This window comes from Megalobrama amblycephala, linkage group LG15 (assembly GCF_018812025.1).
Source record: "Megalobrama amblycephala isolate DHTTF-2021 linkage group LG15, ASM1881202v1, whole genome shotgun sequence".
Lineage (NCBI taxonomy): Eukaryota > Metazoa > Chordata > Actinopteri > Cypriniformes > Xenocyprididae > Megalobrama > Megalobrama amblycephala.
Window position 1 is genome coordinate 27127352 of NC_063058.1, and position 23912 is coordinate 27151263.

General features: G+C 39.4%; 2 protein-coding genes across 13 annotated transcripts in view; both read right to left on the bottom strand.

Moving 5' to 3' along the window:
• Positions 1–3780: 3780 nt before the first annotated feature.
• On the bottom strand, positions 3781–15256 carry prdm11 (PR domain containing 11). 4 transcript variants are annotated; one of them, XM_048157834.1, is made up of 8 exons: positions 14782–15256; positions 13985–14102; positions 13795–13871; positions 11752–12011; positions 11610–11677; positions 11282–11469; positions 9739–10272; positions 3781–9211 (listed from the first exon to the last, which is right to left on the bottom strand). In XM_048157834.1, the coding sequence occupies exons 2-8, from the start codon at positions 14047–14049 to the stop codon at positions 7056–7058; spliced, it is 3348 nt and encodes a 1115-aa protein (XP_048013791.1). In that variant the 5' UTR covers positions 14050–14102; positions 14782–15256; the 3' UTR covers positions 3781–7055. The 4 variants fall into 4 exon arrangements, with proteins under 4 accessions (XP_048013791.1, XP_048013790.1, XP_048013789.1 ...); XM_048157833.1 differs by having other exon boundaries at positions 13985–14107; positions 14782–15255; XM_048157832.1 differs by lacking the exon at positions 14782–15256 and adding an exon at positions 14300–14431 and having other exon boundaries at positions 13985–14107.
• Positions 15257–17312: 2056 nt separating this feature from the next.
• Positions 17313–23912, bottom strand: part of phf21ab (PHD finger protein 21Ab) — a 32624-nt gene continuing 26024 nt past the window's right edge. For all 9 annotated transcript variants that reach the window (XM_048157852.1, XM_048157851.1, XM_048157853.1 and 6 more), the window contains 3 exons: positions 23665–23740; positions 23030–23133; positions 17313–22771 (listed from right to left, as the gene is read on the bottom strand). In XM_048157852.1, the coding sequence (XP_048013809.1) occupies positions 22073–22771; positions 23030–23133; positions 23665–23740 (879 nt within the window). In that variant the 3' untranslated portion in view covers positions 17313–22072. The remainder of the gene's footprint in view (positions 22772–23029; positions 23134–23664; positions 23741–23912) is intronic.

Sequence of the window (23912 nt, forward strand, 5' to 3'; positions counted from 1 at the left end):
GTATCTGATGACAGCAGAACAATCGGGGTTGAGAAAATGGATTTGTTGGCATTTAAAACACAGTGAAGTGGCGCTGTTTGTGCGGCAGCCCACACAAGTACTCATGTTGTTGCTTTTTTTCCTACATTACCGAAGGGAACAGAAAAGTGTCAGAATGCTAATATCCAGGAGAAGGCGTGATGATTGGCCTCTTCCACAATGCCGGAATGGGACTGTGTTTAAAGGAGTGAAGTCTAGGCACAGATGAACAATGAAGCTGTGGTCAGACAAGCAACAAAGAGCACTTGATCTTTGTTTGGGCTGTGGCGTTCTGTGCAGCATTTCAAATGATGTTTGTGTGTGTGTCTGGCTAATCCTGCTCACAAAAATAGATAGGAGTCAATTTCGGGTAGTGCTTAGTTTCAGTTTCCAGATTTTATATTTATCCTGTAAAGTTAATTACACTAAATTTGAAATATCTGAAAATATTTTTAGCATGCAACAATCATCATCTTTTTAAAGGGGTCATGACATGGATTTTTTGTTATTTCAATATATTCCTTAAGCTTCACTTAAAATGTTAATACAGTTTATTTGCAAATAAAAAGCAAATATATGCAGAAAAATTATTATTTTCAAACCTCATTCTGACCCTGATCCATTTTTAAAGGGAAAATATCAGACTTTTTCCGTGTTTTAGTGTTATAATCAGGTCCCCAGTGCATCTGCCAACCCAGAAAACATGAAAAACGACAACCCAGTAGCTTTGTTTTGGTAAGCCATTCTCTGCAAGCATGTGAAAAAAATGTGCCGCTTAGATTTCGCTCCCCTCTTGACGTAGGAAGGGGATCTTATTATAATATAACCACCCCTTAATCTGCACGTTTCCACCCATGGCGCCGCCATTTTGTTTTCGCAAGTGAGGCAAAGCTGCAGATGAAGAAAATGTAAGTATTATTAAGTAATGTAATGTGTTTCTTCAGTTCAGGAAGCTCCACTTTCCGTGTGCTTTCCTTAGCTTCCATTCCCTCTATTACTTTATGCTAGCACAAACAGAAGTTGTGTTTGACAGAAATGTATTGGTGTTACCTATGACACCCACAAAACAGCTTATACTACTAATGTGATGTCATTTTACGCTGGACTGCTTCACAAGCAAGGGTCAATTCAATGCTGGATTTGCACAAAAGATTAACATGACGGCACACGCTAAAATCAACTCCACAGCAACTACATAAATGTATCCAGTAAACATTCAGAAACGTCCAATTGCATCCTAAAAGTTGTAACGTCTTCCTGAGTCTCTCTATCAGTGTCCGACTCCGGTTTGAACAATGTAAGGCTGAACACCATTATCGAAAATCATCATTTTGGCTGCGTGAGATTCTCCAGTTTTGTTGTTGATGAGCAACCGAAGTGTGAGCTGTAAAAGCCTCGCCCTCTTTTGAAAAGCGAGCTGGGAGCAGCAGCTCATTTGCATTTAAAGGGTCACACAAAAATGATGTGTTTTTGCTGATGATCTGTGGGGTATTTTGAGCTGAAACTTCACAGATGCATTCTGGGGACACCAGAGACTTATATTACAGTGGCGACCAGGGCGGGCAAGAGCCGTGAGGGAACGGCGCGAGGCCAGTGGCGCGAGAGTTAACAAGCTCCACCTGTGAGGCGCACCGGCCTTGAGTCTCTCACGGAGCAGCTCCGGAAGCATAAAAGGAGGAGCGACGACAGTGAAGGACAAGAGAGGACCAGGCCTGGATATTATTTTATGTTTTATTATGTTGGTGTGGCCGGCAGACATCCGCGAGGGTCTGCCGGCATTACTTTCATTTTGTATTTGTTTATTTTATATTAAAGTTTGTTTGAACATTCGCCGGTTCCCGCCTCCTTCTTCCCGTATCTACGAACTGTGTTACATTGGTGCCGAAACCCGGGAGGAAGGAGGGACATGCTGTCGGAAAGCCCTTGCTGCTGAGGGGGATCGCGGTGCTGCGGAGTTCGGGCAGCGCAGGAGTGAAGACCGCGAGAGGCTGCCCGAGGCGGTGGTACTGGAGCCTTGTGAAAGGTGGGACGGAGACCCGGATGCCGTGCTCCTGGGACGAGGTGGGGTGGCTGCCGTCCTGGAGGGAGCGGAGGAGTGCCGTCGTCTGCCGTGGGCTGGAGCCTGCTACTGTCCGCCATGAAGGGGAGGAGCAGGGGACGGCGGACTCGCTGCTGGCTGCCCTCAACTGGAGGAGCCATCGCCGGCCACCAGGAGGCGGTCAAGGATCGGGCCGTCCACAGAGCGTCCAGTACCATTGCATGGCACCGCGAGGAAGAGCCTCTCGGCAGGCTGAGGACCGAGCGGCAGTGTGTCCGGGAGCTGGACCCAGAATTTTTTTTTCTCTTTTTCCTCTCTCCCCTCTCTTGTTCTGTCGCTCCCCTTGCTTCCGTCTCCTTTTCTCTCATCTCGTCTGTCCTTACCCCCAGGTGCTGCGGCCGCCGAGACAGGCCCCAGGGGGGAGTAAGCCCCCGGGAGTACCCCCTGCCCTGCGAGGGGCAATGGGGGTATGTGGCGACCAGGGCGGGCGAGAGCCGTGAGGGAACGGCGCGAGGCCGATGGCGTGAGAGTTAACGAGCTCCACCTGGGAGGCGCACCAGCCTTGAGTCTCTCACGGAGGAACTCCGGGAGCATAAAACCAGGCCTGGACTTTATTTCATGTTTTATTATGTTGGTGTGGCCGACAGACGTCTGCAAGGGTCTGCCGGCATTACTTTCATTTTGTATTTGTTTATTTTATATTAAAGTTTGTTTGAACGTTCGCCGGTTCCCGCCTCCTTCTTCCCATACTTACGAACTACGTTACAATTACATCTTGTAAAAAGGGGCATTATAGGTTCCCTTTAAGGCATGTTAGTAAATGGCCACTGTTATGATTGGCTAACGTCATTGCATAGGAACAGTATCAACACCCATTGTCTATTGCACACAAGTGTTTTGGAAACATTATTCATATAATTTTTACAGACAAAGCATTATGTAATCATTTACTTGTAATGCAGCTGCAGTAAGATCAGTTAGCTGCTTCATCGTTCAACAAAAGTTTCTTTGTGAACTCTATATTCATGTGCATTGTTTACCTAACAAAATGCTTCGGATAAACATAATCCTTCAACACGATCTGGGACACCATTAAAAACTATCCACTTGTTTCCGATGCTTGGATCCTTCTGAAGACTGTACAAAGACACTAAAAAAAGAGCAGTTTAAACTGGACACATCAAAGAGAATATTCTTTCACTCTTCCATTGTCAACAGACTCAAGTGCGTGGAGTATATCAGAAACTGAACATACACCTGTATGCTGTATCCAGCAGTGTTGACAGCGTCAGTGGTTATAGGAGTTGATTTTGACAACACAATAATCACATCCAGTGTAGGAAAATGTCAGCTGTTGAGTGACTGAATGCCAGTGGGCGGGGCCTATGGTGTGATGATGTATAACTATTCGTCGATGTCTTGCTCTGGAGGCAGTCATATGCAAATGTATTTGCCAGTGTGATGTCATATATCCTGAAATATCCAAACAAGCCATTTTTGGAGCTTGATTAAATAAATGTTTTGTTTATAATGAGGAGGATGTTTAAAGCTATGAAACTTGCAGGATGTTTTGGTACAAAGATCTCTTATATGTCAAAAAGATCAAGGTAAATATGATTTCTCATGTCATAACCCCTTTAAACCTAAAGTCATCTTACTGTATCTTTATCTATGAATAGTGAGACAATTAAGCAACCAGAGAAAAATGACCATGACAATAAAAATGACATAAAAAAAACTTTATTAAACCATTATTTGTTGAATATAGATTCCATATGCTGTCATTTTAAGTGGGTTTCTATAATACATGTACACATTCTCTAGGCATACATTTCACATGTAATTCATATTCTTGAGTTTCCAGTGTTATATTTTCAGGAAGAAGGTGTGTATGATGTATAAATCTAAGCAAATGACATATTTCTCTGCAAAAAGAAACAGAATGAGAATATAAAGCTACAATTCACTTATTCCATTTGAAAAACTTGAAATCAGAAGTAACTTTGTTCCTTAAGCCTTAGACCTAGTCTCTCCCACATAAAAACAGATCATCAATAATTGTTTGAAAAACATTTCATAATAATTCATAATACGGACAATGAACATTATTGTGATTACATGACAACTGTAAATCGAAAAGTACAAAATTATGAATCTAGACGTAACATTTACATTTGGTAGGCGTAGTATTTGATGAAAGAAAAATTAAAGCCTCAACGAAACAAAATCAGGCTTGACTTTGGCTCATTTGATCAGAATTCACCATTGAAGATGAGCAAACGTTTGCTTTGACACAGCAACGGTGTATAGCTCCCAACACAATATGAGAAGATTCACTCGATGGCATACCTCACTGTGAGGTAACAGTCTAACATTCAAAAGCATTCACATACATGCATAAATGAAACAAAACGTTTTGATTTTTGGCAGCTCACTTATTAATCCTTTACACAATCATATTGCTACTCCAAATGAGTTCAGATGTGGGTATGCTATGACATTAATTGCTCACAAATGCTAACAAAAAAGCTAATTACTTTGAAACTTAATAGTTCGACATATTAAATGAGAATAATCTTTTGCGTAAAGCAGAGTTTTTAAAATGTACATTCATTAAAACAGAATAAAAAATGGATTTATCTAAATGTTACCCCCAAAATACAAGCTTTCTGAGGCTTTAAACACATGCGAATTACATTCAGACATGCAGAATGTAAATCTATTTCAAAATAAAGACAAGCTGTTTCAATGACTCTAGAAAATTTTATTTATGTAAAACACTGCAGCACATGGAAGGTAGTCCAGTCTTAATAGAGCATGTGGATAGTTAAAGGTTAATGTAACTTCAGAGAACACTGCATTTAACTGCTCCTTTTTGATTTTGTACTATACAGTGAGAACAATCAATACTATTTAATATAGGTGCATTCATGGCATATTGTAATTACCGTAATTACGAAAATTTCAACTTGTAAAGTGTTCACATCCTCGTAGAGCTCATAATTACAACTCCTACTTGTACCATGTGACCGCTGTACCACCTGACCCCGCTCCATGTACAACGTCACGTGTTGTCATCGCAAAATTACGGTAATTTAGACATGGCGTGAATGCAGCATATTATACTGCATGTATATGTTTGAGATTGATCGATGGCGCTTTAACAGTTATATGAATTAAATTGACATGTTGACTCATGTTTAATTTTAACTACAACATTGCAAATATGACTATAAAAGCCTTAATTTAATAATTAATTAATAATAGATCTCTCATTTTTTGGACTTTGAGAAATTATATTTAAATATAGTTATGAATGAAAAATATGGAAATTTCTTGAACAAAATAAAAAGGGCAAATCCATAGGCATCTTACAAAACATGCTTGATCATACTTGGAAACTCTAAATTCCAGAGTTTTGCTTTAAGGAAAATTATTAGTAAGTTTTAAACTTGCCTGTTTTTAAGGACATACAATTTAAGTGTAAAATATATATTGCACAGGTATAATCGATGGAATTTAGTGGCAAGTACGGCAAAATTAACTAATTAAAAGTCAGTGAAAAATATATGCTGCTGACCATAAGACATGCACTGATAAATTACACGAATGCACATAATAACACAATCAAAAATACAAAAGATTTGTTCTTGTATGACACTGATTCAAAAAGAGCTATTCTTTCAGGTACTTAACGTCTAAAAAATAATTCCAAAGGTAAATTGTTGTACAGTGTCGCCTACTAGTGGTGACGTCATGCACAAGCATTTGAATCGGATGAAAAGTATGGCTGATGAAGTCAGAGTGTGATCATATTTGGGGCTTTTACTACTTAAAATGTTTTCTGTTCATCATTTAAATTTTCAGTAAACATTTGACCATTTAGGCCGCCTATATGCAGCATATAAGTAAACATATGATATATGTGTTGCTTTGATGCAGTGTCCGAATAAAATAGAGTAAAACCGAAATGAAAATTTAACTATAATATAATTTGAACATGTACCAGAAATCAAACACCAGCATGTGGTAAAAGAACAATTGGTAAAGAATTCAAACCTTGCATATTTAGGCTATATACTTTAAATCAGATTGGATGTAAACTGCACATTACAGGTGCCCAATTGCATAAAGTATTATGGCACATCAACATGTTTTCAAACCATTTTTACAAGTAATCTTAAGCGTAATGGTTAACTTAAAGCTGGATTATTCAAATCTGTCCTGCAGAGTTTAGCTCAAACCCTGATCAAACTCACCCTGTTGTAATCTTCTAGCAACTCTGAAGACTTTGATTAGCTTGTTTAAGTGTGTTTAATTAGGGCTGGAACTAAACTCGACATGGTAGTTGCCCTCCAGGACCAGATTTGAGGAACCCTGACTTAAAAGAGTATCTAAAATAAGATATAAAATGTTAGGAATATACTGCATGGCAAAATAGTGGCTATTTCCATTCCAATTACCGATAACCAGCATAAAGAACATGCTATAAAAATTAAGCATTTTTGTTAGATCATTTCCATACACACAAGTCTACATACAAATACAGAATGATTGCTCGAATTATATTGCAGACAGAATAATAAAACTGTTTTTCCAGAAAGTTTTTAGTTAAATCAGCTTTTGCAAGAAGGTAACATTTTCAGAGATTACAAAAGACTGAAAGGAGGCTTCACTCACCAATGCCTGATGAAATGGTGTTCAGTCGAACATTCACCTAACGGCAACAATCCTCACAACTAGAAAATAGTTTCTCTTTGGAACAAAAACACATAGCAACACATCACAACCATTTACATGAACATTTTAAAGTGTTTCATGTGCCTGCGACCTGCAAAGGCATTCATACCGACTCTTAGAGAAGATGCTGATCTAGGCCATTTTAGCAGCAGGGCCAGAGTCAAACTACTTGGCCAATCACATTATAGTCCCGATCAGCCCTTTTCCAATGAGATGGCTTTTTTGGAATCATATTGGCTGAGGAATTGGCTCTGATCAGTCAAATATCAGGATAATACTCTGCATTTATATCCATATTGTGCAACACAGACTTTTGTTCGGCGGTGGACATTCTGCTCAGCACCTCTGCTGAGAGCGAATAGCTGTTCCCAGATTTCTCTTCAAACCAGCTGTCCAATGCTCGCTTTCCATCAAAGCTACCAATAGGCGGTCCATTAATGGCCAAGGTGAGCAGATCATTGATCTGATCCAGAGTCAGTCTGGAACGGCTATTTCGGCGCACTTTTTGCAACGAGCCTCTTCCTTTGTCGCAGCATGTTGTTGACGTTGGCAAGACCCTGACAACCTGCAGGATGTGATTGAGAAGAGGAAAACGTTGCTTGTATCTGAAGATGTGGCTGACGACTTCTTTAAAACCATTCACACTACAATAATCAGCTTTCAGATCCCTCCATTCAACCACAAGGCTTCCTCTGGCATCTACTCTTTCTTGAGAGAGCTCACGTCCGGATGAAGGAATAGTCTCCAGGTGGTCAAAAATCACAAGGATCTCCTCCTCTCCATATGCGCCAAGAACATCCCTGTTAAGTGGCCATGAGGCCAGGTCAAGAACCTGACAAGCCTGGACCACTGTGCGACTGCGTGGATCAAAACGTTGGGCAAGGATGCCTTGACTTCGCTGACAGATCTTTTCTCGAATGGACTGAAACTTGGACTCGGCAACCCGCAAGTTCTTGAGGTCCACTCCATTGAAACTCTCTCGAAAGTTGTCTTCAAACTCCTGTAGGTACTCCCCTGGGGAATCCACCAATTGGCCAATCTCATGAATGGCATCCTCAATTTTTGCGTCCACCTGTGACGCCAACAGATAGTCCCCCTGAAAGATGAAAGCAAGTCGTGAAAAGACAGCAATGATGTCCAACAGAAAATAGATCAGCTTCACGGACTGATAGTCCAACAGGAACTGTAGGAGAGACAGAGCGATGGCAGCAGCATCACCTCTCTGGGTTTGGCTGCTTATGCTCTTCAAGTGAGCAACCACCTCCAGATAGTCCTTAATTAGGGCATTGAGAACATTGGGTTCCCCTATGATCCAACGAACAGCCCTTATATCCCCAAGAAATTCGGCTTCCTCAGAGAGAGTTGGTGCTGTAGACCTCAGCTCAGCCATCATACGTGGAGAATACCGGTAGAAACTGAGCAGTTGCTTCAAATTGTTCTCCAAATCCTCCAAGCAAGACAGTTCCTTACCACTGATGGCATCCAGAACCTCTAAATGGGGACGATGGATCATCACAGGTAGACACAACACCCAAGGGATTGTCTTTCGAATGGCTACGTAAAGATTTGCCCTCAGACTAGAGGAAATGTTTGAGCCATCTATTCCCAAGCCAACAACTAGCATGTCCTGGAGTCTTAGCCCGAGGACACCAAAGGCACGATCCACGGCCTGAAGGTAGCCTTCCACGTTGCCTCCGCAAAGCCTTTGCAGGGAGAGGAACTCGGTGACAGGAAGCCCATCAGTGGTGGTGAACTGGACGTAAACCGCAACAGTGTCAGCCAGGAGATCGTCATTCTGTCCATCCATGATGATGCTTAGAAAGGGCGAAAGGCGAATCTTCTCAGCCAGATCCTCTTTGAATGTTCGAGCGATGTGTTGGATTAGAATCTGACAGTCATTTTCGTTCATGTACTGATCCACCACTTTGAGGTCGCACTTCTTGAGGAGCTCTGCCAAGGGTCGCAGATCGGAAAATGGCCGCCCTTCCAAAGCCAGATGGTAGGCAGCGTTGAAGAGTGTCATCATATTACGACACATCTCTTCAGTCTTCTCTGGGTGCATGCGAAGTTTGTAAAGCTGCAAACACTTCTTGTGCAGATTACTCTGGCTGTGCAGTTTAATGGTGTGGATCTTGAATTGCTTGGAGCCGATGATAAAAGCAGAAGTACGGGAGGACTGGACGGTGTATTGTCGGCACACGTGGCACCACATCTCATTCAGTGTGGGTGAATAACGGAGAAACCAGAACTTCTTCAGCCACTCCTGTTTGAAGCGGCGAATCCGACGACCTGAGCCCACAGAGAGTTTTGAAGACTCATCCGCAGCCACCATGAGGTCAGCAGAAATGGATTCATCAGCAGAATCAACATCCTGGTCATCCTCTTCAAGCACAGCTGGGATGGGTGTCATGGCATCTACGAAAGATGAGCAAACAGAGCATGACATTAAACTGAACACAAATATAACGCAGAATTAAAATCAAGAAACAATTATTTACTGGTTAGATTCGACGTGAATTATGATTTCAGAGTTTCCATACCTATTATAAGCACAACTTCTCAATACAGTTCACATTTATCTCAAGTTCTACATCAATTTTTAAATATGATTAAATTAAAACATTTTTGTTTCTGAAAAACAACAAACCAAACAAGCAGAGAACTAAACTTTAGTGGCAGGTTTCAAAAAGAAAACACTCATTAATAATTTTATTAAAGCTTTTAATTAAGAGTGCACTTCCATTTGAAACATTTCAACAAATACGGCAATCACACAATCAATGGCAAAAATGCAAAAAACAACAAAAGAACGCAAACTTTAGTTGATGAATTAAGAGACAAAATGTATTTATATAGCCATATATTTTAAAAACATCAATATTAAAATCTATTGCAGAAAGGCTCTCATCCATGGTAGCATTTCATCCTAGATGCAAACCTACCTCTGAGATCCTCACTAGGAAGGGGCTCAGATGGTGCTACAGGTTTAATTTCAGCATGCCCCTGTCCTCTGAGACGGAGCAGTTCAGCCTCCAGCTCACGTATTCGTCGTTTTAGCCTCACACAGTTTGGGCAGAAAGATGTCGATGGTCCTTCACCGGTCAGGGTGGCATCTTCTTCCGTGTCTTCCATTTTAATACATTTGGCATCAAAGCCACTCTCGTGGTGCTCCATGGAAGCCAATCCAGAGGCAAAGACTGACACTTTACACTCACCGTCAGGCTGGCTGAAAACGTGGCAGACATTTGTTCTTGCTCTTGGAAAAGACAAGGTGCTGTTCAGGGGGTTGTTCTGACTTTGATTAGCCTCCAGAGATGCTTCCAGAACATCTTTGAAAATGAGGTCAATCTTCTTTTTCTTGGCCTGGGGCTGGTTTTCTGCCTCATCACTTCCATGCTTACTTAGGGTCCTTCTACCGTGCATTGCAGATCTTAACACTGGACCTTTGGGCTCATCATGCTCTTCTAATTTCACTCCTGCAATACAATACCGCCATGGTTAATAAGGTAAATGAACACTATCCGCATATTAAAAAAAACTGTGGTAAAATATAAATCTTGGAAAAAAAGTACTATATGATGGCTAAAGCAGGATGAGTAAAAAGATTTTGTATATAAAATATAATCCCATTTCACTTACCTGTTAAACCATTGCAGGCCTTGAACATCTCGTCTGGGTACTTTTTTGTTGATCAAAAATGTTCAATATGAAATAAGTTATATTTTGGTCTGTTCCTCACACAAATCTATCAGAAGACTTGAAATATAGCGCACAAATTATATGGACCACATTTGCGATACTTTTATGATACCTTTGGATCCCTTTTGAATCTTGAAACCTCCAGCCCACATTTACTGTTAGTGAAAAATAAAGCACGGCCAGTAGAATTCTTTCTCCTTTTTGTATTTCAGAGAAAAATGTCATGAAGAAACAACATAGGAATGAGTATGTAGTGCTAATTTCTGTCTGAACAACTGTTTAACTACTTTTTAATAAACTGATTATTACTATCAGAATATGACATGGGTATTCTTCTCGGAACTGTTCACAAATTTGAAATGTACATATTTATGGCAACGCCGTTCATAACGCCAAACTGGAACCATGTAGCTTTTGACAACAAAATACTTAATCGCCATTTATATTCTCTTGCAAATAAGGAGGAATGAAATTGAATATTGTTGTGAGTTTTCAGTCTTGTTGCCTAGTTCAACAACATTCAATCTGTTCCAGTAAACCAAAATTTCTTCCCATAAAATGTGTTTTATACTGAAAGAACCAAGTATTTTTAACTTAGATGATTTTATTTTGATAAAATGGTTGTAGTTCAAGGTAATTTTTCAAGAGTCGCCAAACCTGCATTCAGCTCTGCAGTGTGTTAGCAGCCTCTTACAATGTGTTTGGAGGTTCCTTAACCTCTGGCCTATTTCAAAATCCTTCAATATATCCATTTTTTTTCTCAAGCACCAGCAAGAGGTGTCTCACCTGTGTCTAGATTGCGATCAATGCTGTCCCGAGACACACTCTGCAGTCGCCTCATGTACTCGCTGCTGTACCACACACGTAGTTTCTCGCCCACCTTCAGTCTCTGACACACTCTGAAGTAGATTTGATCGCCATGTTGAAATGCACTCAGGTTCTTTTCACTCTCATCCGAAGAAATCTTAATAAACCTGAGAGGAATAAACAAAATTGCACTGAAAACAACCATATAAATATAACCAAAGTGACTAAAAGAACACTTGGTTACTACAATAGCACAATTTTCTTAGAAATTAAAAAGAAAAGAGGAATTAAAGTGGCATGGTATTACCTCATCCAGTTAGCTGTAGTTTCATCACTCCCATCAATGAATTTATATTTGTTGTCCTTATCAACAATCTGTAATAAATACATTTGGCATTAAAATACATACATCTATGCTAACTGGTGATTAAACATAAAACATAGCCTACCATCCAAGAGTATGGCCCTGAAGGTTTATCTGAGGTCATTATTTGGCCTTGATAAGGACCAAACAGTGCCCCCTTTGGTATATTTTCATCCTTGCAGCAGACATCCACCTTATCACCATCTCTGCGGACATCAATGCCTGAGGGTACAGTGAGAGCTGCCCGATTGGGCACCCCTGATGCCACAGGAGTGTCTGGCACAAAGACAGGTGGCCCATGGGTAGGGCACTCCTCCAAGAAATACTTCTTGCACTCTTCACAGACTGTATAATAAGCAATGGATAAAAAAAAGCATAATTATATGCATGTATGAATGTATATTATTTAAATTACATTATATACAATCTAATCCGATACTAAAATTTCCACAGACCTACACAATACTTCTATTTAAATGGTTAGTTCACCCAAAAATGAAAATTCTGTCATTAATTACTCACCCTCACGTTGTTCCACACCCATAAGACCTTTGTTCATCTTCAGAATGCAAATTAAGATATTTTTCATAAAATCCAATGGCTCAGTGAGGCCTCCATTGCCAGCAAGATAATTAAAGGTCCCATTTTTCGTGTTTTTTTGAAGCTTTGATTGTGTTTATAGTGTGCAATATAACATGTGTTCATGTTTCGCGTGTAAAAAAAACAGTATTTTTCACATAATTTACTTATCTGTATACCGCTGTTTCCACTGTCATAAAAACGGGCTGATGATTTCCTTGTTCTATGAAGTCCCTCCTTCAGAAATACGTAACGAGTTCTGATTGTGCCAGCGGTTCCTGTGTTGTGATTCGACAGCAGCTTCTGCTCCATCTTTCAAGAATAATCTTTGTGCGAATCCGGCATTAAACTGACTGAGATTGAGGAAGCTGTCCTCAGCAAAATGTGCTGCACATAGTTTTACATGTGGATTATAATTTTCGGGAACCGAGTTAAACATAAATTGTAACCATTGATCTCTAAGTACAGCGTCCCTGGGAAGGTCAAACAAAGGTGATTGGACTGCGGGATGAAAATAACAGCGTTTCGACGACATGGCGACAAACACGCTCTACAAATGCAACTCTTGCTCTTCTCCGTGGGAGCGCAACAAGACCACGCCCCCTTTTTTTGTGTATTCCTGTGGGCGGAGGTTAGTCAAAAAACTGTTTTAGTGACGTCATTAAAGAAGGAAGTAGAGGGATGTAGTCCAAACTGGCCGTTCGATGTAGGCGACTTCTGTTAAATAAAATATCTCGCTTGGCATTGAACTTTGAGCTTTAAAATTTTACAGATTTTATTTATACTCTAACAACAACATTACACACTAACTAAAGTTTGAAACATGGGATCACGAAGAACGGGACCTTTAACAATTTCAATGTCCAGAAAGCTACTAAAGACGTATTTAAAACAGTTCATGTGACTACAGTGGTTCAACCTTAATGTTAAGAAGCAACGAGAATACTTTTTGTGCGCCAAAAAAACAAAATAATGACTTTATTCAATAATATCTAGTGATGGGCAATTTCAAAACACTGCTTCATGAAGCTTTCGAAGCTTTACGAATCTTTTGTTTTGAATCAGTGGTTCAGAGCACGTATCAAACTGCCAAAGTCACGTGATTTCAGTAAATGAGGCTTTGTTACGTCATAAGTGTTTCGAAATTTCAATGGTTCACCACTGGGGGGCGTGACTTTGGCAGTTTGATATGCGCTCTGAACCACTGATTCAAAACAAAAGATTCATAAAGCTTCATGAAGCAGTGTTTCATAATCGCCCATCACTAGATATTGTTGAATATCGTTTTGTTGTTTTTTTTGGCGCACAAAAGTATTCTCGTCACTTCATAACATTAAGGTTGAACCACTGTAGTCACATGAACAGTTTTAAATACGTCTTTAGTAGCTTTCTGGGCACTATAAGTGTTAATTGTCTTGCTGTCAATAGAGGCCTCACTGAACCATTGGATTTTATCAAAAATATCTTAAATTGTGTTCTGAATTAATTAATGACAGAATTTTCATTTTGGGTGAACTAACCCTTTAAGAGAAAAGTAAATTATACTTACACCAAAAACTGGTACAGTGCTCATGGTCAACTTTTAGTTTTTTGTTTGGCTCTTCAGTTGACTTCTTATTTGAGGCACTAGGGTAAATAGGTAGAAAATAAAAACTGCTCATTACTAATTCTACCTTTATGCACAGTAATTGCTTTCTTTTAAATGTTTTCTATTGTTCACACTTTGTAAGTGTACTGACCTGGTGCTGCATTCGGCCTCAGTCTCCATGGGAGAATGGTCTGGAACAGCACAGGAATCTGCCATCTGGGCAGGAAGGAGAGACTCCTGTGTGCCCCGTTTCACTTCGACATATTCTTCTGTTCTGAAATTCATCAGTTAAACTTTTTACTCACATTTTTGTGCTGATGTAATTTGTAATAAAACAAATGCATTTTTTACTAGTGTTTTACAGGATTTTAAACCTAAAATCCTGTGGGGGTAAATAAGTTCATGCCCATGTTATTTATCAACTACCCAATTACAGTGGGGCACCGTGACGTCATGCTGGCTTTACCTTGTCATCTCATTTGCATTTGTTGGTTATACATGTTCATTTTAAGTTGCTTTCATGAAAACATACATAACGCACAGCACGCTCAGTAAACTCGGAAAGTGACCGCAAGAAACCCTCGCTCCGTTCTGCTGACGTTTCCGATCCAGAATCTACTTCCAAAATATTTCAGTCACAGAGCAGCGCTCTGATTGGCCAAGCCGGCCATCACTCATAAACTACAAGAGCTGTGAGAGAGACGAGTGCAGGAAAACAAATAGGACAACAATACTCTCTTGAAAGACAAAACTGCTGCAAAGTTGTGTTCGTCTAAACATTGTGAGGTAAACATTGCACATACGAGCAAGCGCGGGTGATGACAACGACGGTACGCAATGCTTCTGCACGCTCTCTGTCCGTTTAGCGTCTGCAAGGCAACTGGCAATTTGCCTAACGCTTTCGGAAGCCATTTTCATTGGCCACATTGGCTAGTGAGTGTAACTCACCGTCTATGGAATATACGCAGTGCGTCGCGGGGTCTTTGGTGGTCTTCTTTAGCCGTGGCGCGTCTCGTCTTTGGCCGCTCCGAGATACGCGGCGGTGACGCAACAGCACGGGGGGATTTCACTAGTCCCGGGCGATGCAAAGTTTATCATCTCCAAATGTTTGTAACACAGTCAGCTGCTTCTCTCTGCTATGACCACCATCTTTTTATTACAGGAAATGACATGGAAAACGGAAGAAAGCGGCGTTTGTGCAGACCGGGCACAAAATTTCAGGAAAGGGAAAGTTAGATTGTGTATGTTAAGTTGGGAGACAGCGGTGCGCGCGTTTCATGTTCGTTCGTTTTCGAAACGCGCCTAACGAAAGATTACGCAGCGGTTGCGCGCCAAGTTTTCACTTTTTTTTTTTTAATAAATAATGATTCCCTTATCATTTTAATTATTCATCTCACGTTCACATCATCTCTGCAGTTCATTCAGTTTTAAACACTTATTGTACAGACTCCTTTCAAACTTGTTCGTTATATTTTAAGCCCTTGGTGTACTTTTTTTTCTTTTTTTTTTTTGATAAAGTGTTATACTTTAAGATTAAAGGATTAGTCCACTTTTAAATAAAATTTTCCTGATAATTTACTCACCCCCATGTCATCCAAGGTGTTCATGTCTTTCTTTCGTCAGTCGAAAAGAAATGAAGGTTTTTGATTAAAACATTCCAGGATTATTCTCCTTATAATGGATTTCAATGGCCTCCAAACGGTTGAAGGTCAAAATTACAGTTTCAGTGCAGCTTAAAAGGGCTTTAAACGATACAAGACGAGGAATAAGGGTCTTATCTAAGACCCTTATATCTAAAAAATACAACTGTAGCCTATATGCTTTATAAACACAAAATATCGCCTTGAACGTACTTCCGCTTTCCGCATTCTTCAAAACACTTAACACTGCATGTCCTACACCTTCCCTATTCTACTTACGGAAAAAAACGAAACTGGCGGCGCGTTCGTTCCGTAAGTAGAATAGGGAAGGTGTAGGACATACAGTGTAAGCGTTTTGAAGAATGTGGAAAGCGGAAGTACGTGCAAGGCGATATTTTGTGTTTATAAAGCATATACAGTTATATTTTTTAGAAAATGACAGATCGTTTCGCTAGATAAGACCCTTATTCCTCGTCTGGTATCATTTAAAGCCCTTTGAAGCTGCATTGAAACCTTCAACCATTTGGAGTCCATTGAAGTCCACTATAAGGAGAATAATCCTGGAATGTTTTCATCAAAAACCTTAATTTCTTTTCGACTGATGAAAGACATGAACATCTTGGATGACATGGGGGTGAGTAAATTATCAGGAAAATTTTACTTAAAAGTGGACTGATCCTTTAAAGTCTGAAAAGCCCCCATTGACTGAATCTTATGTAAATTACCGTAATTACGAGTATTCTGCTCAGAACTGTATTGAACTACTTCAATGAAATTTCAGTTTCTATGGAAACGCTGTTCATAATCATTTCATAACGCCAAACTGGAACAGTGTAGCTTTTGACGACCACCATTTATATTTTCTTGCAAATAAGAAGGAATTAAATATCACCATTCACACTGCTTTGAAATGACAAAAAATGTTTGCAATAGGAGTAACTTCCTTCATTTTACTATGAAATTGCTGCTATTTTTATAGATATTATGATGTCACAATCATCAAGTGGAAGAAGCTGGAGTAATTTTCATACAATTCTGAATTTCCATTGGTTTAGTCTAGTATTTAATTCACCATGAATTGCTTCAGGAATGTCCTACGGGTCTGTAGAACAGGACATAAGGTCTTTAGTTACAACAAACTGAAGCTACTGTTTTAAAAGGAAGTTGCTTTATACAACTTGCAGACATCCTTGTGGTAGTTGTAGTTCTTAAAAGCACAGCCTGAGGCTTTAGAGGTCATAATTCACCTGCACTTGAGCTCAACTTCCATTCTAACACTTTAAATGTCTTTTCTGCCCTCAAACGTCATTAGGCCAATGCTGCATCCGAAATCGAATACTTCCCTACTATATAGTAAGCAAAAAAACAGTAAGCCAAAAGAGTAGTTTGTCCGTATGTATTTGAAAAAAAAGTAGGTCCCCCTGATGAGAAATTGAGTCCCCCCTGGAATCGGGTCTCCTTTAGGACCCTGAGTGATCCCATTGGTTAAACAGGCTTTTAATGCATTTTCCTAAAGGAGACCCAATTCCTGGGAGGGGGGCTCGATTTCTCACGACACCGGCGAGATTCTGAAGTGCGCATTCGATGGACACTTTACTATCCCATGAGGCCACGGGAGGGGATTTATGAATGATAGTGAAGCGACGCAACTGACGCTGGTAGGTCACATGATGGTAACATAGCAGATGTGGTACATCTGAATTTCATACTACCCATATTCATACTATATAGAACATAATTTGTTAAGTCGTGAAGTAAATTCAAATTAAAATATAGTACCTACTTGGGGAGTACGCGATTGTGCAGTGTAAATTTAATTCAAGACAAACGGGAGGCAAATATTCTTTGTCAATTTATTAACAAAATGATAAAATAAATAAATACAAATTGATCAAATGCTCCTAATATCAATTTCTTCCCATGTTCCCTACAGTATTTTCAAAACACTGCATACAAAGGACTCATCACAGGCTCAATACAGGAGAGGTAAAAACCAACTGACTCACTCACAATGTCAGGCGAACAAACGAGGAGGAAAAAAGACCAGAGAGAGAGAGAGCTCTGTAACAGAAAAAAGTCAAAAAATAAACACACTCCTTTTTAAAATCATTATGAAAAAATACAAACAATTTTACAAATATTCATATTGTGTAATAAACCATTTACACTTAGTTCAGCACACCAGGTGAACTTTTTTCATTTTTTTTTTAAATAACTCATGTCGCTACAATGTATCCTGTTTTGTGTTTCATCAAGTGGAAGATTTTTTTTTTTTAGATTTTTTCTTTTTTTTGCACGCGTAAACAAAAATGTTTTCCAATTTGACAGTTGACTGTAGATGAGGTAACGCTCACGCACACACCTGCTCAAACACACACTCGCTCACACACAGTGCACAACATCAGGGAAGTCACGACAATAGAAATGAAATGCATCAACAGTACAAGAAGGCCACAATCATGACTGAGTATGAAAAGTGAACAAAAACTACATTGAAACTACAATGACCTCTTTGTCACTGTGGAATTATAACGCACCATAAAGAATATGGATGATCTACAAACTATTAAGATTAAGGTGACAGGATGAACAGCTGAAATGGGTGTGAAAATGTTTGGATTTTATGCATAAAATGTACACCGCAACCTTTCGCCTTTTAAAAGTTCTAAAACCAAAATCGCAAAGCCACAGACAACTCAGAAAGCGTTTCCCACACGTCAGAGCCACAAGCTAGAGCAGAAATCAACTGTGATGGAAAAAAAAAACTTTCAATGATATGTATCTCGAATGCATATAAAAAGGCTTCCTAATAGCAAAATGCATGTTTGCAGTCTCTTTGGGTATACAGAACTTGAATGCTTTGAATGCGTGGCTTTCAGAAGTTCCCTCCCCTTCTTTCGAAATACCCCCACCCACAAGATTACATGCACTCTGCAAGATAAGCCATGTAAGACCATAAATATCTTCTCACAACCACTGGACCCCCCCAAACCCGCCCACCCAGCGCCCCAAGATAACAATAACATTCAGCATGTTGTGCTAGCAAAGGCAGACTTGAATGAAAGTAACGGTCCATGAGATTCATACACAGCTGAAATGCCACATTTCCATGTTCCAAAGAGCCCAGAATTGTGGCCAGCAAATAATTCCCATCTGTAACTGTACATGAATGAACTATTTTCTACAGATGCCATTGTGAAAGTGTATATTGTTCATAATTGAAACAACACAAAAAAAAAAATGCATGTGTATTTAAGAGATGTACATATGTATACTGTTTCATTTTGGCATAATCTTTGCCAGACATGTAAAAAGGAAAGTGACACAAAGTTCACATAAAAATCTTTACAAAATAAACTCAAAACTAAATGCATATTAAAAAAGTCTGACAAAACTCATATAAAAAATTTGCATAAGAAGGCATGCTTTTTGTTGAACTGATTGGACAGGTGGTGTTCTGGGCATTTGAGTCTATCCAATCAGATTGCAGATTTTCTTTGATCCGTTCAGCCTTGCTAATAGTCAAGGCTGAAATCTAAATACCTGATTCAGGTACAAGTCCAGTATTCTAAGTGACTGAAGGAATAAGAAAGGGTGCACATTTTTTTTTTTTTTAAGAGCAGAGTGTTATGTATGACATTAAGTAGTAGTCACTGGTCTGAACAGTCCTGTTTTGTGATACGACAAAAGAAAAAAGAAAAAAAATCTCCTGAATTTTACACTAAAAGATAACTTAAAATGAGCAGACAATTAAGTATTTTGGAAAACAAAACCAAGTAATACTTAGGACATTCCTATAAAAAGTGCATTAAGACAGGAAACCATGACTTCCAGAACTTCTTTTCCAATGAATGTCAATCCACACACTTAATATTTTGGTGGCACAGAGCGCTCCTATAAACCAATGAATTATTTTAAAACACATTATAAGGAACAACTCTTATTTTACAGACCAATTTTGTGCATCACTAAGATATACTTTTGTTCAGAGTGTTAAAAAACTCAAGGCAACTCCTTAAAATATCGCCTACACTAGAGGGGCTCTTTAACTTCACAGCAGATAACTAGGTTTAGTAAACAGACAGACAGACAGACAGACAGGACCAGACCAACACAAGCACATCACTACATCCAGTTCACTTTAACCAATCAAATTACAACAAATGTGCTTCTAATAGAGGTCAAATGAGTAATGTTTTGCAGAGAAAAGGAAATATGACCAGTTTCATTCAATATTTTTAGGGAAAGACATGTAGGTGAGCTAGGAGATTAAATTCTGTATGTAAAAGGTTTGAAGGCACTCTGGGCACCTGTACAGGAAGGAGTAAAAGTAGTTTTCTTTAAATATTCTCTAGACTGACAATGGTGACTTCTGGAAGGCCTTAAATATTCATGTCGGTATGCCACAATAATGGTTGCCATGATATGAATGTTTATCCATCGTTACCCAATCCTGGCTCAAAGGGTAAGAGGGCATTATGGGAATGTATTAAGGATAAGTATGTGAATTTTCACAGTAGATTGTGAGAAATTGCAGCACATTGTCGATATAACCAAGACCCCATCCACTAAGATCCACAAATTGGGTTTTAAAGCCATGAAATCCTGACTACACAAGACAAATCCATCATTAAAAGAAAAAAAAAGACAAAACAGTAAATGTCATCCCAAGCACAGAATCCATATTGTTATCTCTCATGGTTAAACAGTCATCCTTTTGAAATCCCAAATAAATAAGCACTATTGTATACATGGTGAAAATTAATTAGCACTTACAAAAGTGTCTTAAACAGATACATGGAATTTGATATGCTTAAATTGTTCAATCCTAGCCTGAATGGCTGTCATCACAAAGGTAAAAAGGATATGCTGTTTTGGAATGGCCTGACATAAACATAAAAAAGGTGCCAGCCGTGCATCACTGTTTAAGACTTAACGGATACTACGCAACACAAAAGAAAAGCCAGCAGAAGTCTATCCTGAACAGTGCTTCTCACTTTGTAGGTCAGTAACTGACCATTGTTTTCCTTCTTATAGGATGTTATGTTGGCAAATATTGTAAAAACCAACAGAAAAAGATTTAAGCGCTTTTGAAAATTTTGCTCAGAAAGTCTCTTAAGAGGTTCTTAGTGCGTTTGCTTTAGTTATCTGCAATAAAGCTTGTGCTTTAATTAAGGGTTTTCTGTTATTTTCTTATTACTCAATTTGGCTCATACATCAAACCCTCAAGTTTAAGACAGCAAATTGTGACTTAGTCATTATTGTTTTTCAAGAAAAAAAAAAAAAAAAAAAGATTTTGGAAAATTGGGGATGGGACTAGTCCATTATATTCTACACTAAATACAGTAAGAGGATATTTCCATTATTTTGGATTAAAAAAAAAACTAAAGCATTTGGCAGTTCAGAATTCAAACGAAAACAGACACTCATTATGCAATGTGCATCTCTGAGATTGAGAAAGCTGCTTGCATAATTCATGCCATTTTTAAACACCTTTGATAAACAACTGTTTCATGGAACAGAAAAGCACTTATTTTCAATGAAGACTAGGAAGACCTGAATATATTTTCTTAAAAAAAAAAAAAAAAAAATTCCACAAACAGCATCGAGTACACACACACTGACTTTAGAGCAAGACTCATTCAATACACAGAACCACCATCACTTGTCAGACTAATCTACCACGCATGATTTGTTGCAGTTATCGAGATGTGACTTCTGGCGTAGCTTTCTCTTCCAGCCCTTTGTCAAAGATCTTGAGAGGCTTTGCAGAGCACTCTACCGCTAATTAGCCTGAGATGACTTTGAGATGGGACACTTTACTGCTAACTGGGAAATGCGGACAAGATGTAGGGTGGAGGAGAGAAATTAGAGGGGTTGCTATAGGCAGTCCTGGCCGAGTCCTGATTTAGTCTAACCCACGCCAGCAACAGGATTCTAAGCCACTGCCTTGCCACTGGCGAATACTGATGCGTTGATTTTTTAAAATCATGTTTGGAAAGAGAAGCTTTTGGTTTTGCCGGTCCACTCAGGCCTGGCTGGAGGTGCACAGGGTGTGGGCATATTCATGCAGTCTTTGGACATGTCTGCCCTGCCTTTCTCCTCCTGGAGAGAAGACAACTAAGACAACCTATGAAAACAAACCCCATGTTGGAGGCACACACTGGTCTGATCTGATAAATCATCATCTTTATCACCGTCGTCATCCTTATTATTATTATTATTAATATTATTAAACTTCTATTTTTTTTTTTTTATAATCTAATAATTGGCATGACACTCTTTCGTAAGTCACCCTTTTCTCCCACAAGTTTGGGCTCTCTTGGTCTACAAGAACCAAGACTAGTTCGCCTTGGATGTAGAAGTACTGTACTGTTGACACAGTTTTACCATATGCATTAAAAAAAGAAAAAGAAAAGAAAGAAAATAAAAAACAACAACATTTATTTGGATATAGATAATATATATATATGTATAATATATATATATATATATATATATATATACGTATAGATTGGCAACTTTGTGCACCAGTCCAAGGTGCAATAGGAAATCTGTTTAAATGTTTTGGTGATGTGTGTTTAGGGTGAGGCTGAGAACTATTTGGGGTTGTCCACGCTGCTTAGAGGGGCTGGCAAAGCCTGTTGAGAAGGTTCTGAGGTTTTGCCGTTGTTGGTGTTCACTCCATGACTTCCATCTTCCTGCAACTCCACTTCCATCTTCCCAGCATCCTCTGCACAACTACTGTCATTGGGAGGGATGTTCTCAGAGTCCGCCGAGTCTGCAGCATCGACAGTACCCTCCTCTTCTTCCGGGTTCAAGCCGGTACAATCACAGTCCGTTTCTCCATTAGTCTTTACGTCCCTGACCTTAGGCAATTCCACAGCCTCCACCGTTTTCGCCGTATCCATCATATCATCACCAACTGTGGTTTTGGGCACTTCCGGGACACTAATTCCCGATTCACCTGATGCAGCCTCAGGTGTGACTGCGGCCGCTGGCTCTGCCATTTCACCCACCTCTGGCTCTGCCTTCACTTCAGGGACTTGTACAGCAACTGGTACTTGCACACTAGGCTCTGTGGGACTCTCCTGCACACACACTTGTGTAGCATCCTTTGAGTCTTTGATGCTCCCTGATTCTGTGCAGTCCTGTTTGGAATCCTGTAGGGTTTCAGTCTCCATGGGCTGAGTCAAGTTAAAGCTCTGGATTAGGCGGACCAGATGTTTCACCTTATCCAGAGAGGACTGCATCTCCTTCTGACGGGCAAGTATGCTGTTCTTGGTCTCCATGCATTTCTGTTAAAGAACAGGAATACAGCTTTACATAATGCACACAACAAAATTACATTAACGTTAGCAATACAACTAACAATCATTAAATAAAATCTTAAAAGAACTATAATGTAGTGTGTGACAAGCCAGAAAATAAAGCGGAATGTTTGCCTTAAAATTGGTTTTCTGAGGAAATCATCCCTTCACAGAGACATAGTACAGCAGTATAATTAATCTTGAATTTGGAAAAACTCCAGTTAAAGAGGAAAATAAATAACTCACTGTTATAGAGTTGCTGAGCTGCTTCACTCTCTGTTCTAGTTGCTCTCGTTCCAGCTTTAGTTCGGCACTCCATTTCATTAACTTCTGCTTCTCTTCTTCTTTTGCTGTTGGACAGGGACAAAACACCCATCAATTTAATGGGCTCTAACATAGATTTATACATTTGACAGACACTTTTTATCCAAAATAGTTAGAAATATAATTGGCCCTGTTTACACCTGGTATTAAGATGCATTTTGGTTGATTGGATCACAAGTGGATGATGCTAAAACAGCCTTAATGCCTGAAGAAACTCAATTTGTGTAAGGGGGGAAATGTACACTTCATTTTGGCAGGAAAAGTGGAGTTTGATCTCTCTGTTGATATCCCATTTCTAATTATATAACAATGCACATGCTTTAAAGGACTGAATTCCAGTTAAAAGAACACATCATGACTAGCCTGGGAGAGGAGAGGGCAAGGGCTCATTGTGACGGATTAAAATACCAGTTGGAAACGGGAATGTGCCTCCCTCGTCTACCTGTGATCTGATCGACCAGAGCAAATTTTAATACCAGGTGTAAACAGGGCCTTAGATGTGACCACTTAAAATGTAAAATACAAATTCCTACACTTGAAGATCAAAATATCAATACCTTCTTTGTAAGCAATGTAGGAATGGACAATTGCCAGGGTTCCTGGCCATGGAATGGCCTCTTCCTTCTTCAGAATCTGTAAAAGAAATTCTCTCAATAACAGACCAGTGCTGTGCACACTTGACCTCTGGAAAGCCATGAGAGAAACTGAGATCAATTGTATATGGCAACAGTGATGAATAACAGAACTTCAATGGGAGTGTTGGATGCTGTCTTACACTTACATGATGAGTGGAAAAAAGGCACAA